Source organism: Microcebus murinus, chromosome 2 (assembly GCF_040939455.1).
Source record: "Microcebus murinus isolate Inina chromosome 2, M.murinus_Inina_mat1.0, whole genome shotgun sequence".
Classification (NCBI taxonomy): domain Eukaryota; kingdom Metazoa; phylum Chordata; class Mammalia; order Primates; family Cheirogaleidae; genus Microcebus; species Microcebus murinus.
Window position 1 is genome coordinate 73,559,744 of NC_134105.1, and position 15,428 is coordinate 73,575,171.

At 41.2% G+C, this 15,428-nt stretch overlaps 1 protein-coding gene across 1 annotated transcript in view; it reads right to left on the reverse strand.

The window, feature by feature from the left end:
- Positions 1 to 15,428, reverse strand: part of TGFBR3 (transforming growth factor beta receptor 3) — a 188,211-nt gene that overhangs the window by 9,937 nt on the left and 162,846 nt on the right. Inside the window, exons 14-16 of the mRNA XM_012790895.2 lie at positions 15,034 to 15,154; positions 5,999 to 6,040; positions 3,555 to 3,662 (exon numbers count right to left, since the gene is read on the reverse strand). Coding sequence (XP_012646349.2) covers positions 3,555 to 3,662; positions 5,999 to 6,040; positions 15,034 to 15,154 — 271 coding nt within the window. The remainder of the gene's footprint in view (positions 1 to 3,554; positions 3,663 to 5,998; positions 6,041 to 15,033; positions 15,155 to 15,428) is intronic.

Genomic DNA, 15,428 nt, shown 5'->3' on the forward strand with positions numbered 1-15,428 from the left:
GGTGGTGTGTGCCTGTAGTCCCAGCTACTCAGTAGGCTGAGGCAGGAGGATCACTTGAGCCCAGGAATTGGAGGTTGCAGTGAGCTATAATGACACCACTGCACCAGGGCAACAGAGTGAGACTCTGTCTTCAAAAAAAAAAAAGGCTAATGAGGAAAGATAATTATTAATTCTAGGGAAAATTAAAAGTCATACAGGACTTATAATATGCTACATGAATAATAATACACTACATGACTAAATCATGATTAGCATTTAGGTAGTCATAATAATGCAAACAGTAAATACTGATTTAACCAAACCTTCATTATTCTATGTTGGTGGAGGATGGTGGGGGAAGGGGACAAGAAGAGAATGAATGTACAACTGGGGCACAGAGGTGAAAGAGAGCTAAATCCTCATTTTCCATAGGAGAAGGTTAGCAGAAAAGGTCTAAAACTAAAAAGTCAAGAGCAGCGATCTACTCATGTTATTTAGAGGTATGGATTAACATCCAAAAGAGTTAGCTGAGAGTCTAAAATGGTGCTCTTGGGAATGAAAAGATAGAGTATGTATGTGGGTGGGGGCAGGGGCTTGATTTTTTTCATAACATGTCTTGTAAAACTATTTCAGCCTTTAAACTATATGCAGGTACTACTATGACAAAACTAAAAAGTTTTACTAAAAAATAGAAATAAAAGTTTTTGTCCCTCTCCTTAAGAAAAGTAAGACATGATTTTGCATATGGCTTTAGGGACCTTCATGGACCCCTGAACTAGCTAGGCTCCCAGAGCATGAAGATTCTATGGTTCCATTCCAGCATCATTTCCACTCCTAACCACTCCTCTCTGCACCATCTTAGGAGAGAATGTAAGTTCTACAAATGGAGTTTTCCAAACAGGATTAATATATCCTTAAGGGAGTATCTCTTATTGTGCCCAGAGTTGTCACATGATAAAGTGGGAACCCAGACTTTTTAGACTAACACACATTCCAGGTATGTAAGTAGATATCCACAATCCAAATATATGGCCTGGTTTGTGCTCTTGTCTTACAGATGGAATGGAAAGATTAATCAAAGGGAAAGTCATCCAAAATAAGGATTGTTTCTGACACAAAGGCAGATGATGTCTGAACCCCCAAATATACCATAAAAGGTCTGAGTTCCACAGCTTAGATTATTGTAAAGACTGAATGGACCAAGTCAGGGTTTGTATGCCCCTCTCTCCCCACTGGACACTGCATCATGATCTTTCTTACTGATCTAAACTTGCTGCTAGCTCAGCCAGGTATAAAACAGAGGGGTCTGGACAAGAAACTATCCTTTGGTCCTGAAGTGAGCCTTCAAATTTGTATGGCACTGGTTTTCCTTATGAGCAGTTTGTAAAGTGAACCAGAGGCTACCATTTTTAATGAAAAGTAATTTTGCAACTATATTGTAAGTGATGCTAACAGATTTTAAGTCTGAATGACAGTGTCTACTATAAACCTTTTAGCTTCTGAATCAGCATAGTTTGTTATGCTAGAAAGCATCACAGGAAGAGTTGTTCGTTTCATTTTCCTTAAATCTACTTACAAACCTATTTCTACATTAACAATACTGAAAAACCCCTCCTGAAGTATCTGGCCGGGGGAGAAACACAACTCCAAATTCAATGAGCAGCAAAATATACAGCTAAACTTTGCTTTTTGTCAGGTTTGTGCACTTGGCTGTGGATAAGAGTCTGGGATTACCGAGGGGACTTCAGTAGGGTATGTTCCACCAGTGGGTGCCCTCTGGTTGCCCTATATTCTACCTGGACCTGGATTCCTGGCCCAAGATTAGCTTTGAGGGTGCAGCTCTGTGACCACAGCCAGTCAGTGGCTGAGCAGGCACATGTTAAGTGCCTGTGGGCTACACAGTCTTCATGGCGTACTTTCAAGTTCATTCCCAACAGACAACATAAGGTCCCAGCAGTCCTAGAACCTCTCAGCCATGCAGGAGGTTGGGAAAAGTTGCAAAGAACTATTAGTTTTGAGATCTGAATATGTCAGTATCCCTGTGACAAAATGATTTACTCTAAAATGCTACTCTACTAAATGCTGTCCTTCTGGTCCTTTTATAAACTGTTCATGAGGAAGAAAGCTCCTAAACCAATTTACAGATGCTTATGTGATACTCAGAATCATTACACTGAAGACTCTTATTCATTCTCATTCTCTCTCTCTCTCTCTTAAACATAGTTCACTCAACGTATGCTGATTAAGAACACGAATTTGAGGACTCAAAGCCCCACTATTAAAGTCCCCTAAACTTTTGCCAAGAGGTCAGCTTTGGATTAGGTGAACAAGCCATGCTAGGCACAAAAGGGTTCGTTCCTCTCCTGCCAAAATCTAAAACACTTCACTTGGCTGATGCAGTATTTGAAGTGAAAATTCAGATGAAAAAGAGGCTGCAATTTTAACTCCCAGAGGATCACTGTGTCATGTTTTTATTCTCAACAGTTTGAGGTTTTGTCTAGCAATTAAGAGGGTTAAGATAAGACTCCTTTGGTACTTCTCTCCTCTTTAGATCAATCATCCTTTCAGCTTGGCTAGTTGAATAGTCGAGGTGAGGCCAAAGATCACAGGATTCATTGCCTCAATGGAGAATTAATGAAATTCTAAACAGAGAGGCCACTTGTCTCTGACCAAACTAGCACAGTTTACCTAGGTTCACAGTGTAAACTGCAAGCACCCAAGAAAGAAAAAGACCAACTAGCTCACTAGAAACACCTCAAAAGGAATGCATTCACATATTTGCAAGGAAACAAACAAACAAAAGCAACAGAAACGGGCAATCCATTTGTTCTTTCCCCCTGTACTACAGTCTCCCATTGCTGGGCTGCCAATCTACAGTGGGGTCAGAACAGACGCTCTATTCAGACTAGTAATGTTTTGACCTTGGAATTGGCAGGTAGAAAGGGGCACGTCGAAATTTTGGAAATTGAGGGATAACAGCTTAAAAATGAGTGCTTTTCTTCACCGGTTTTCTTTTCAATTCATGAAAATGTATTTTGAAAACTTTACAGAAAGACATGAGAATTTTATGTTTATCAAAGAAAACATGGCATGGGTGAAAACAAAGCCAAGAAACTCTAGTTTAAGCCACTGATTGGGGACTCTGGTGGACAGTGTTCAATACCTTGGCAGACATAGTAATAGACTCTTGGCTTCCTTTTTCACTTGCTGCCTATGTATATGTCTATTCTTAAGTCTTTAGCTTTGGGGGGAATGGTTTATATTTACAGATAATCTACATTAACTATCTTCAACTAAACTCTAACAACAGACTACCTTTATTAGAAACAAAACTTCACCAACATCACAATTGCAATTAACATAAATAGTTTAACATTCCCCTTCTACCACTGCTAGAAGTAAATTTTTTTTTCAAAACCCAATTTATGCCAAATACGTAAAACGTGAAAATAATAGGAATGAACTTTCTCTCCTTCATTATTTCATCCATTCAATCATCCAATGAAACACTGAGTATCTATTATGTGGCAGGCACATAAGACGTGCACCAATCAGCATTCAACAGTCACACTAACCTGTGTGAGAATAGATGTACCACAAGGCCCCTGTCAGGAGTGCTCCGATCACAAATGCTGCAAACGCAATGCCCATCACGGTTAGGGTGTCCAAACCATGGAAAATCGCTGTAAAGGAGGGAAACCAATACATACAACTTTTAAGTTAGTCTGCACCATTTATTGCTGCTTTGTATTTGTTTCACAAGCACTGTCATTAAAGCTAAGCACTGACTAATAGAATCTGAGAATGTAATGAAGATCCAAATAAAACATACTGTATTTTGTAAACTGCAAATTTTTTGTCAAAGGAGAAATGAAATTATCAGGTTTCCAAGATACTCTTAGTTTGCTATCTATTTTCAGCAACAAACTAAAAAATCAGCTTTCTAAATTCTAAAATGTTAAGTCTATGGTCTCACTGTCTCAATCTGAGGACCTACTATTTAAATAGAGTGTCTTGAAAATTTACAGGTTAAGATGCTTTGGAGAATAAGGTGAACTTCCATTATCAAAATCTGACTCATTGCTCCTTAGTGATTAAACACCTCCAACAATAAAACACTACACAGAAATAACATTTCATGAACATTTAAAAGTGTGAAAGATAACAGGACAAAAGAGTGAGAGGAAAACATAGAATAAGAATACACCATTCCTGTGGATAACATTTCACTGATCTGCTCGGTCTTAAACTCTCAATCTTAACAACTATGTATTATGTCATTTAAAACAACCTACTTTTTAACACTTTTCCAACCGTGATCTTTCTACAAGGGGAACGGAAATACTTCCCAGTGGGGAGTGATGTCAGTTTTATGGTCAGCAAAACATATAAATAGAATCAATTGTTCCTCCATTTGGCAAATATTTTTATATTTGAAATTAATTCCAGGCCACAGAAATAGAACATTTCCTTTCATTTAAGAGAACTGCCTTCCTTGAGTCACTTATAAAAAGTTAAAATTGGTTTCCAAGGGAGAGGGATTTTTGGTAGAATAAAATTTCTGAGGTCTGTGTTTTTTAGGTATAAATGGAAGATGTAGGATCTCCCCACTATTTCAATGCTACTTCTTTCTGCTCTAGAAGAAACTCCAGCTGGTCTCTTCTGTAAGTGACATCTCTTCACCTCTTTGCCTTTCAGCTCCCTCCAGCGTAACAGACTGCTGTACACATGTGACCCTCGAAGCCCCAGTGCTCCAGAGCGCTTGGGAAAAGCACATCCTGGTGGGAAAGAGTCTGGAAGGAGACAAAGTCCCAAGTTCTGGTCCCCACTCTTCCAGCCCTGTGCCCTTTGGTGGGTTCATTCAACTTCTGAAAAACTAAGATAACACCATTTCCCCCGCCAAAAGCAGGGTTGTAAACAAATGAGTTTAGCAAAGGGAACCCACTGGAAGCAGTAAGAACTGGGAAGAGCTCTCCAGAGGTTAAGATGAACCAGGCCTTCAGACTATTTAGTTTACTCTAGTCTGTGGGGCAGACATTTAAAGATGACTTGCCTCTTTATGCCTACAGATGCAAACATGGAACACGATTACTAGTTTTTAGTGAAAATGTTCTAAAATTCCAAAGACAGAGATGTTGATTATAAAAATCAGACCAGGTAAGTATGAGAGAATGTGTCCATATGTGTCTCTCTTATTTTCTTTCTTTGTGTGTGTGTCTCTGAGTTCATAATATTGTTCCATCATCTTTTAAAAATAATCCACTTAACAGTTTATGCACTGCTTTGTATAAAAAAAACTCTCCAGACTGACGGTTATGTGTATATGATGGAGTCAGTCATGGAGACCAATCCTGGGAGCCTTAGGGAAGAAAAAAAGCACAGATTCTCCTCACAAGACGTCGTCACCTAGAAGAGCTCTGGGTGGCCAGCCAGGAAGCCCAGGAATCTTTCTGCGTCAGAGTTTTCTTCCATAGAAAACTGGCCTAGGCAATTTCCAACTCATCATTCTGTAGTAACTGGTGTTGCTGTCTCTTTTTTTCCTCACATGCCCTCCATAGCCCCCCACCCCTTGGACTAGAGATCATCTTGAAGGTATGGCAATGAGGTCCCTTAGCCCTACTTCTCTGAGCAGATAAATACTATCCATAAGACTTAAAACAAATCACTCCCACAGCTGGATGCTAATGCTTTCAGATCACATCAGATATAAGCATGCAAATAATTAATTTATCTCCCTAAAACTAAGTTAAATTACTACCTTCCTATTCAGGCCATACATGCCCATGGGCCAACAAATTAATATTTTTAAATGGCAAAGGTAGGGAAGAAAAAAGAAAGAGGAGGACAAAGGAAGGACAGAGAAAAACAAAAAAGTATGAGAAAAAAGGGGAAAGGGGAAGGGAGAATGAGAGCAGAAGTCTCCTTATCAAAACTCAAAGTTTGGCAAATGTTCACTAACCAACTCATTCTTATAAAAGCCCAGGAGGCTTTATTTCGAAATAGTTGCATAAAGACTTACGTGGAGGAATTGGATTTGGTTCCTTATTGGTTGGACCTTTTCCTGAAACAAAAACATAAATCACAATGCATTCCACAGAGAAACCAAGATTTAAGTAAAGGGTCATCAAAATCTCAGCAAAAGCTGACACTTCTCTATTTGTTAATAAATACTTACTTTGTGAAAGCTCTGTCATCCTCTTTAGATATCAAAACTATAACATGGGTTACCCAGGAACTTTAAGCATTGTATTTTATCGATCAAGTGTATATAGGCTCTCCAATTTGAAGGGAAACACCTAACCTTAGAGAATTTGAGTCTGACAATTCATGTACCTATGTGTGCACACCTTTATATTTAATTACAAAAGGATTCAATACCTTTCAATACCATGATCTTCCAGTGTATCCATATTATTCCACTTTCAAAATACCCTTTTACTTTAAGGTATGCATGTTGTGAGAGCATCCTTATCCTCCCATTATCCGATAGCTCAGCTCCTCTTCATCACCCGTCTGTGCTATCGGAGTCCTGTCTCCAACACCACCTCCCCTACAAATATTCCCTCCTCCACATCCGTCCCCACTGTGAATATTCCAGAGCTGATCATATTGTTGCCCTGACTAAACACCTTAATTATTTCCCATTATACAATTTTCCCATTATAGGGAAAAAATCCAAACTCTTTAGCATGGTACACAAAGTTCTCCCTCCCTCTCTTCCCACCTCTCTCCAGCCTCCTTTCCTGGATGGGGTCCTTCACCCATGCTGGGCTTCTCAAACATAGTTATTTAAGCCCTCATATCCTCCATGCTGCTCCGTGTCATCATGCTTTACAAGCCATCCCCTGAAACACCCTCCTCCCCTATACCTGCTTGTTGGCATTTCCCCTGGGAGGCCTCCCCTGGCTCTCCCATGGCTCCATCTCCAGCCCATAGGGCTGGCCTCTCCCACCTTTGCTCATCCCATCCGTCTTCTGTTAGCTTGTGCCACACTGCGTTGTAATTTCCTATTTCCCCCCCTGCCCTGAGGGCAAGGTCTAGTTCCTATTATTTTGTATATCCTTAGGGCTCAGACTGGCAATAGAGTAGCCCTTCCAGAAATGTTTGGTGAAGGGGGATTAAAATGTTGGTGTACTCTTTGAAAATGGAGGCAACAGGGGAAACTAGGAATAAGATCATTAAAATGCTCATATGCTTTGATATTTCTATAATGCTTTTATGTCCATGAAGTGCTCCACAGGCAAGATCTCATTTGAGGTTTGCACCAGTGCTATGAGGGAGGCAGAAAAAGAATTTCTGTCACTATTTTAGAAATGAGCAGCCCGAGACTCTGATACCATGTGACTAATGCAAGGTCACAGCTGGAAAGCATCAGGGCAGGGGTTGAACCAGAATTCCAGATTCCTAGCAGGACAAATGACTGGAGAGCTTGACTCTGTCCCAGCGGGGGGAGCACTGACGCAGTCACTACTTGTGCACAGCTACCCGCTACCTTCCACGGCGAGACCTGCAGAGGCCAGGAGTTAGGGTACTACAGCCCACTTACTTTTGTATGGACCGTGAGCTAAGAACGGGTTCCACATTTTGAAATGATTTTTTTTAAAAAATCAAAACAAGAGTAACATTTCATGACAAGTGAAAATTATATGAAATTCAAATTTACTCCATAAATGAAGTTTTACGTGAACACAGCGATGCTCATTCATTTACGTATCATCTCGTCCAGGGCTGCTTTCACGCTGCAGCAGCGGCACTGAGCAGTTGACACAGGACTGTGTGGGTCACGGACACATATTCGACACCTGGCCCTTTAGAAAACGTGTGCTGAGCCCTGGCACAGACTCTGCCCTTACCCTTTAGAGTTTAAAAGTGATATGTGTTTAGCACCTCTCTTTTCAGCTCCATTTTCATTCATAAAGAAGGAACACAACAACCTTGTATTTCAATCTACAGGGAAGCAGAAAGAACTTGCGAAAATTTTACCCAAACAAGCAGCATTTGAGTTGATGTTTATAAAAATAAAGAAGCCAGACAGGGTAAAGACAACAGGATCATGAATTCTCTGTGTTAACCACCTCAGCTGCGTTGATCCCCATTCTTGTGGCATGAGTTATCAGTGGCCCAGCTCTGGGGGAAGGAATGCTACTGGGTGAATCAGAGCCACCACAATTGAATGGTGTCTCTTTGAATTGTGCAACCTGGTGGCCCCAGGAAGAAGACATATGCAAAAGTTACACTTCAATAAAATTATTAAGAAAATGTAAATGATTTTATGTTTTTAAGAAAATATGATTCAGTATGCAGAACACACACTAAGTATAAAATTCACTCCCCTGAGAGTTTGGTTCCATCAGCCTTACTGGCAGCAATAGCAACAGTGACGCTTTACATGTGTACATTTGTATAGCTTTCACTTATATTATCTTATTTTAAACACCAAAGAACCCCATGAAGTAGGGGTATCTAACCACAAAATTCTCCTACTTTCAAGAAGTAATAACTTGATTCACTGAACTAAATCCAAAGGCATTTAAAGGTCACTATAGTGTGCATCATGTGAGAAATATACACACTTCTGGGAAGAGTTCCATCCAATCAACTGTCTGTGGTTAAATATTGTCACTCAGAATCCCCAAGTGGTTTAAAAATGATGATTCTCTCCTAAGGAGACCTCACATGTAAAATGTAAGTTTTATAAAGTAAGGCCTTATGATTGATGGCATTGTTTTAAAATTGTTAATGCACTTACGTTATGATCTAATCTTCTACCCCCACCCCAAATAGGAGCCTTCGCACAGAGCTAAACAGAAACAGTTGTTGCTCATTTCCCCTGGGGTGAAGTTCCTTCATGGTTTCTGTGCACAAACAATAATAAGCACAGGCTGCAGAACTGAGGTTAAAGAATTCTGTCCTCTAACTTTTTTGTTCCCAAATCCCCAATAACCCGAGTATAACTAAAATAGTTTGATCTCTACCGGAACCCTATAATCGAGTTGGCATGCTAAGAGGAAAAGAGTGGACGTAACAATATTTACTTTTGGTTTAAGGATAAGATTGTAAGAAAGGAATCCTAGCTATTGCTGTAAAGAGAATTTTAACAATAAAGATTTCTTTACAGAAAGAACAAACTATAATCAACATTCTGAATTAAATCTTTTCATATACTCTGAGCAAATTTTGGTCTACCTCTAGAACCAAAATTTCCCTCCTCAGACTGTCAGGCATGTTTTTCAGGAACAGGATATTTCTGGGGTTATGCATGAGTAACTGACCGCAGCATTTGGCCTTCAGTTTTCAATCCAGTTCTCCTCAACACCGTAGGCCTGAGCAGGCCCACAGGGAAACAAGGCGTCAAACTGATACCCACATCTACTGGTGTTTCGCAAAGAGGGAAGGAAGGATGGGGAGAGGAAGTCTCCTCCTAGACACTCAGGAGGCCTTCATGCAGGCCCCACTGAAGACAGAGGTTTTTACTAAACTTTACTTCACTGTAACTGAACCCCTTTCTCTGGGTTCCTTCAATATTTATGAAACTCATTGCAACTACCTGTTCACTTATCCTGCCACTAGACCAGTGCTTCTCACCTGGGGGTGACTTCTGACCCCAGGAGACATTTGGAAATGTCTAGAGACATGAGGCATTTTGGATTGTCACAATTGGGGGAGAGGAGTATTGCTACTGGTATCTAGTGGCTAGAGATCAGGGATGCTGCTAAACTTCCTACAATGCACTGGACAGCACCCCCACAACAAAGAGTTATCCAACCCCAGTTTTGTTTTTTGCTGAAACAGGGTCTTGCTCTACCACCCAGGCTAAAGTGCAGTGGCATCATCACAGATCACTGTAACCTCAAACTCCTGGGTTCCAGTAATCCTCCTGCCTCAGCCTCACAGGGTCTACAGGTGCATGCCACCATACCCAGCTACCTTTTTTTATTTTTTGTAGAGATGAAGTCTCACTATGTTGCCCAGGCTGGTCTTGATCTCCTGAACTCAAGTGATCCTCCTGCCTCCCAAAGCACTAGGATTATAGGTGTGAGCTACCTCACCCAACCTTAGCCCAAAATGTCAACAGTGCTGAGTGAGAAACCCTGCACTAGTCTGTAAAGACATTAAAGACAGGATAATTTGCCTCCCGCATGCTTAGCATATGGTAGTTACTCAATAAACATTTTTTGGGAATAAATAACCATAAATACCACGTATATCTTATTATTGGTACTTCTGTAACAACCTAATCTTCACACTTTTTTCAGAGTAGTCTTCCTAAATGATCTAATCACTAGTTCCCCACTCAAAATCTTTTCGTGGCTCTTAACTTTTAGAGGTACACACTGGAATATTTATGGATGAAATTAAATGACTGATTTTCTTTCAAAACAATCCAGTGGATAACAGAAAGTGGTAAAACAAGATTCACTATGAATTGGTAATTATTGAAACCTATTTTACTTTTGCATTTATTTGAAATTTTCTAAAACAAAAGTTTTTTTTTTTTTTTTTTTTGAGACAGAGTCTCACTTTGTTGCCCAGGCTAGAGTGAGTGCCGTGGCGTCAGCCTGGCTCACAGCAACCTCAATCTCCGGGGCTCAGCGATCCTACTGCCTCAGCCTCCCGAGTAGCTGGGACTACAGGCATGCGCCACCATGCCCGGCTAATTTTTTGTATATATATTTTTAGTTGGTCAATTAATTTATTTCTATTTTTGGTAGAGACGGGGTCTCGCTCAGGCTGGTTTCGAACTCCTGACCTTGAGCAATCCGCCCGCCTCGGCCTCCAAAGTGCTAGGATTACAGGCGTGAGCCACCGCGCCCGGCCTAAAACAAAAGTTTTAAAAATGTGAAGCACATGGAATTAAAAAAATCCCTGTGACATCCCTGTCCCTTATCGGATGGAAACTGAACGCCTTAGTCTGTCACGTAAGCATTTCTACCATCTTCCTGCTCAGTCTCTCCTCATCTCTACCTCAGCTGGAGGACAAAACCTGGCTGTTCTTTTAGAGTATTTTCATTCTGGAAAGATCAAAATGTGTTTCAAAAAAGTAATGCCTCTCTTCAATTAACTTCCAGTTGACGTTCATAACTTCCCCTTTCACTCCTCCCTGCCCCCCAAAACACCCTCAGTTTGGCTGAGAAATTGAGAGGAAAGAGAGGAAATTAACATTTACTGAGTGTCCAGGATATGCAGGCACTCTTTTTTTTCTTTAATTTGTGGTAGAAATATGGAGAAAAATTCAGCATTTCAAACATTTAACTTGCTAAGAATTAGATAAATATGTATGTATATAAATCATAGCAAATTTGGGAATGACATTTATTGCTCTCTCATGCTCACACTTTTCTTTGTACATGCACTAAGTTTCCTCTTGAACTTTTATGTAAGTTACTCCTCCCTTACACCATTTTGAAAAAGTCATCACTGTCGTGTTGTAACCATTTTTACTGTGTAAGCACAAGTGTTCTTAGATGCTGTAAAAAGTGGTCACAGAATCCAAAGCAAATAGCACTAACATGCCTATACTTCAAAATATTTCAAAAAACCATCTCAACTATTTTAATTGTTTTGCCATAAACCATAATATACATAAACTATTCATGTTTTCTGGGCTATTTTGTGAGTTACAAACCAAAATCATAGAACAACTCCTGAACCTTAATACTCTCCCAAACAGTTTATGTATTTCCCAACATCATAACCCTTTGGAAGAACAGACTTTTTCCCTAAAATTCTTCATCTTCCTTTCAGTTCATAATCATTAGTGTATTGGAGTGTTGGTTACCTTGAATACCAATGTGATATGGTATGAAGAGGGGTGGGAAGAGATTACTGCCCATGTTGCTTGTAGGGTTTATTAAAAACTATAATCAACCTCTCTCTGGGATAAGGTATAGTGTTTAAGAGCACAGGCTCTGGAATCAAAATGCCTGCACTTGAATCCCAGATCTATCATTAATATATGAAATTAAATATGATAATCCACTAAAGCATTTTACACAGAGCCTTGTACAAAGTAAATGTCCAATAAATGTTATTAGATCATCATCTGCATCTCCATCGTCACCACCACCAGCACCATCATCTATTGTTGAGAGTTTATGTAGTAAAAGAATCCTAACCCAATGCGAGTTCCCAGGGGACTGAGAGATCAAAGGTGGCAAAGATGTGCTCATGAAGGTTCCATTAAAAACAGTGACCCAGCGGAGGAACCCAAAATTATTTATTTAGTCTCGATGGCCGAATTTCGCTGTCTGCAGAAGGAAGCAACACTGCTGGGAGATGTCAGTGCTGCTGGCAGCAGCCGTCGCAGAGCAGCTCTGGGCCTGGCTGTGAAATTGCCAACTAGAGCCTTTATGTGCTGCCCTAGAAGACCCAACTGTCGAAAATAAGATGAATCAAATGAGCTGGAACTTTGGCATGGCCTTCAAAGAGCACCTGTGTAGTGAAAGGACAGTGAAGTATCCCATTGGTTGGGAATATTTTACCCCAAAAGTTAATCCCATGGTAAGTGATCTGCCTGCTCCCACAGATACTACAATAAATGGACACAAAGCTGTCTGGCAGGAAGACATTCATGACCCTGTTATTATTCAAATAAACCCACGATATTAAGCAAACAGTCATATATTCCCTTTTCAAATGACTCTTCCAATTCACTGTGAGGCAGAGAGAAAGCACAGACTCCAATGCATTGAGGAGAAATTATTTCAGAGTCAAAGGAAAATAAATATAAAAGGTGAGAGGAGTCACACACACAGCTGAAATCTTAGAAAGCAAATTTACATATAGCCCCTGGGAAGCTGGCGTGCAGTTTAACCTCCTCAATTTGTTTAACAAACCTAAGTAATACACTTTCTTCACCCACATGCTTCTCCACTAAAATCTAGTCTCAATTAGCAAATCTCATAAAACTACTTTGATATTTGGTAAAATTTTCCTCTTGAACTTTTATGTAAGAAAACATTGAACTTCCAATATAATTACGCTAAGTTTAAATAAAAGTAATTACCTAATTTACAAGAGAAATTACTTATAAAAATACCACCAGACTCAAAAGAAGAATGAATGAATTGCTGGAAGTTATACTGCTGCAGTATTAATGCCTAATTATTGTCTGGCATGGGAAAAAGCAAACTGCTGCCTTCAATTACCAGCAGAACTACCTCTTGCAAAATAGGTAAGAGTAACAGATGGAGGCCAAGGAGCCGCTGCTATTGTTAAACCACTCAGTCTCATAGCGCAAAACAGAGCCAGCTGTTGTCCAATTGTGATTACTTTGCAACACAATTAATTTATTATTTCTTTCCCCTGAACCCAATAAAAAGGAACTATTTGAGCAATCCCTTTAAACAAAGACTATGGCTGTTATAACTTTCAAATGGTTGAAAACCAACCAATTAAAAACAACAACAAAAACGTTGCTGAGGAACCAATAAACATCTAACATGTACATTTCACACCAACTGTAGGATGGCCGGGAAATGAATTAAAGATTATTTTGCTTCTTCCAGCAGCATAGTTTAGTATTACAGTTGAAAGGGCCTCTGGAAGTCATCTGGGCCAAACCTCTTCTTTCCAGATAAAATGAAACCCAAAGAGGTGGGGGGAGTTCTCTGAGGCCCCACAGCCAGCTGGGGGAGAAAGCTGAGAGTGCCTCTGGGTCTCAGTGCCCTCCCCCTCCGTTCTCCTGCCCTTCAGAAAGGAGCATGCTCCTAGGAAGGGGCAAATTCCACCACCAGATATGACAATTAGGATGGCACTGCTATTTTCATAAAGGTCGCTCAACCAAATAAGAAACTGGACAGCACCCACATGCCTCTGTTCTGGTAGCTTCTGCCTGCTCCAGGGCCACCCCTGCTACCTAGCCTTGCCAAATCCCAATCCAACAACACTCAGATCAGAAATGCCATCCCAAGGCCATCTCAAACCCTAGATCTGGTATCAACACCACCCAGCAGGTCTCCCAGCTAATGCCCAGCAACTACAGCCAGGCAGCTCGCTGGCTGCTATTAAGGCCCTTAATGCCCAGGCAACTCTTTGCCCCTCGGTGTGGTAGGAGGCAGCCTGCAGCTCAAGCCCTAAAATATCTAACCCTGGAGGCTTGGAATCCACTTTCACTCTCCCAGCCTTCTCTCTCAGTTTGATACCCTTAGACACCAATGTTTCTAGACAGTGACAACTGTAATTGCCTAGACAGTCCATGTGACATTTAGCTTCATTCCTTAGATGTTGACAGCTGCCTAGTGTGTTCTTGCTTATGTCCTTGGGGCTGTGATGCGGGTCCCTGGCAGATGCTCTCCACATGGTCCACAGGGCCCAGCTCTGCTTCCCTGCTGGTTTTGGCTGGCCTGGCCCATGCCAGGCCTGGCACTGCCTGCCTATCCTCCAGGGTACTGATGCCACACTTCTTAGGGCACATCCTTCTTGTTGGATGTGTCTGCACATGTAGGAAGATGTGGCTTGTTGGATGTGTCTGCACATGTGTCTGCACCCTTGGCTTCAAGCAACAAATGTGCTTGTGCAAACTCCTGAAAAATGAATTATAAAATGCATTTGGGCAGTGGTTCTCAATCTTCCTTCTGCTATGACATCTAAGATAAATCATGTTCACGTATATAACACCCTCTCTCTCAAAGGCACGTGCAACTTTGACAAAGCAATATAATAGCCTGTAGCCAGCACAACCATTACCAGTAGGTCACAGAAAGCTGAGCTGTGGATCGTTTCCAATGCCCAGCATGCCGGGAATAACTCTAACCCTTTCTGGCAGACTCAGGGAAACATACTTGAATGCAAGGGAGAGTGACATTATGATAGGGACAACTCTGACCCTGATCTGATTTTTTGCAGAGGACTTGATGTGTATGTATCACAACTCAGCCACAATGGCAGAGAACCAGTGACAGAAAAGACTCTCCAGGCAAAACAACGCTCTTCCAAAGTTACTAATTGGCCCTTAAGTTATCTTTTGAACAACACTGGACTTTGATTCATGGTACTGGATCTTCTTAATGAGCAGCCCCCCAGGCCCCTACTGTCTGAGCTCCCAAAGCGCACCTTTTGATTCAACTTCGTGGTGGACCACAGCCAGGGGCTTGGTGACCGTCTTCTTATTCTGCATCATGGCCCAGATCATCGAGGCATCCAGCGTGGTGCAGGCTTCATCGGGCGGCACGCACTGCAGGGGGGGGGCAGAGCAAAGCAGGGTCTGGGGTCACTCGGCCTGCACAGCTGTCCCCTGGCCTTTTCTCACACAGCTCACAGCTGTTCACCACAGGAAAACAGATTTGGGTGTTTTTCAAAGAACCCCAAATCTGGGCGATTTTGTGGCAGGCCCAGTGTATTTTTCAGCTGTACCTGAAGATGTAAATATCACCGGATGGCATTAAGATAGTGTCCTTCCCCGTCCCCCCTTTGTTCACCACAAAACAACTAGAGGTCTTAGTGTTATT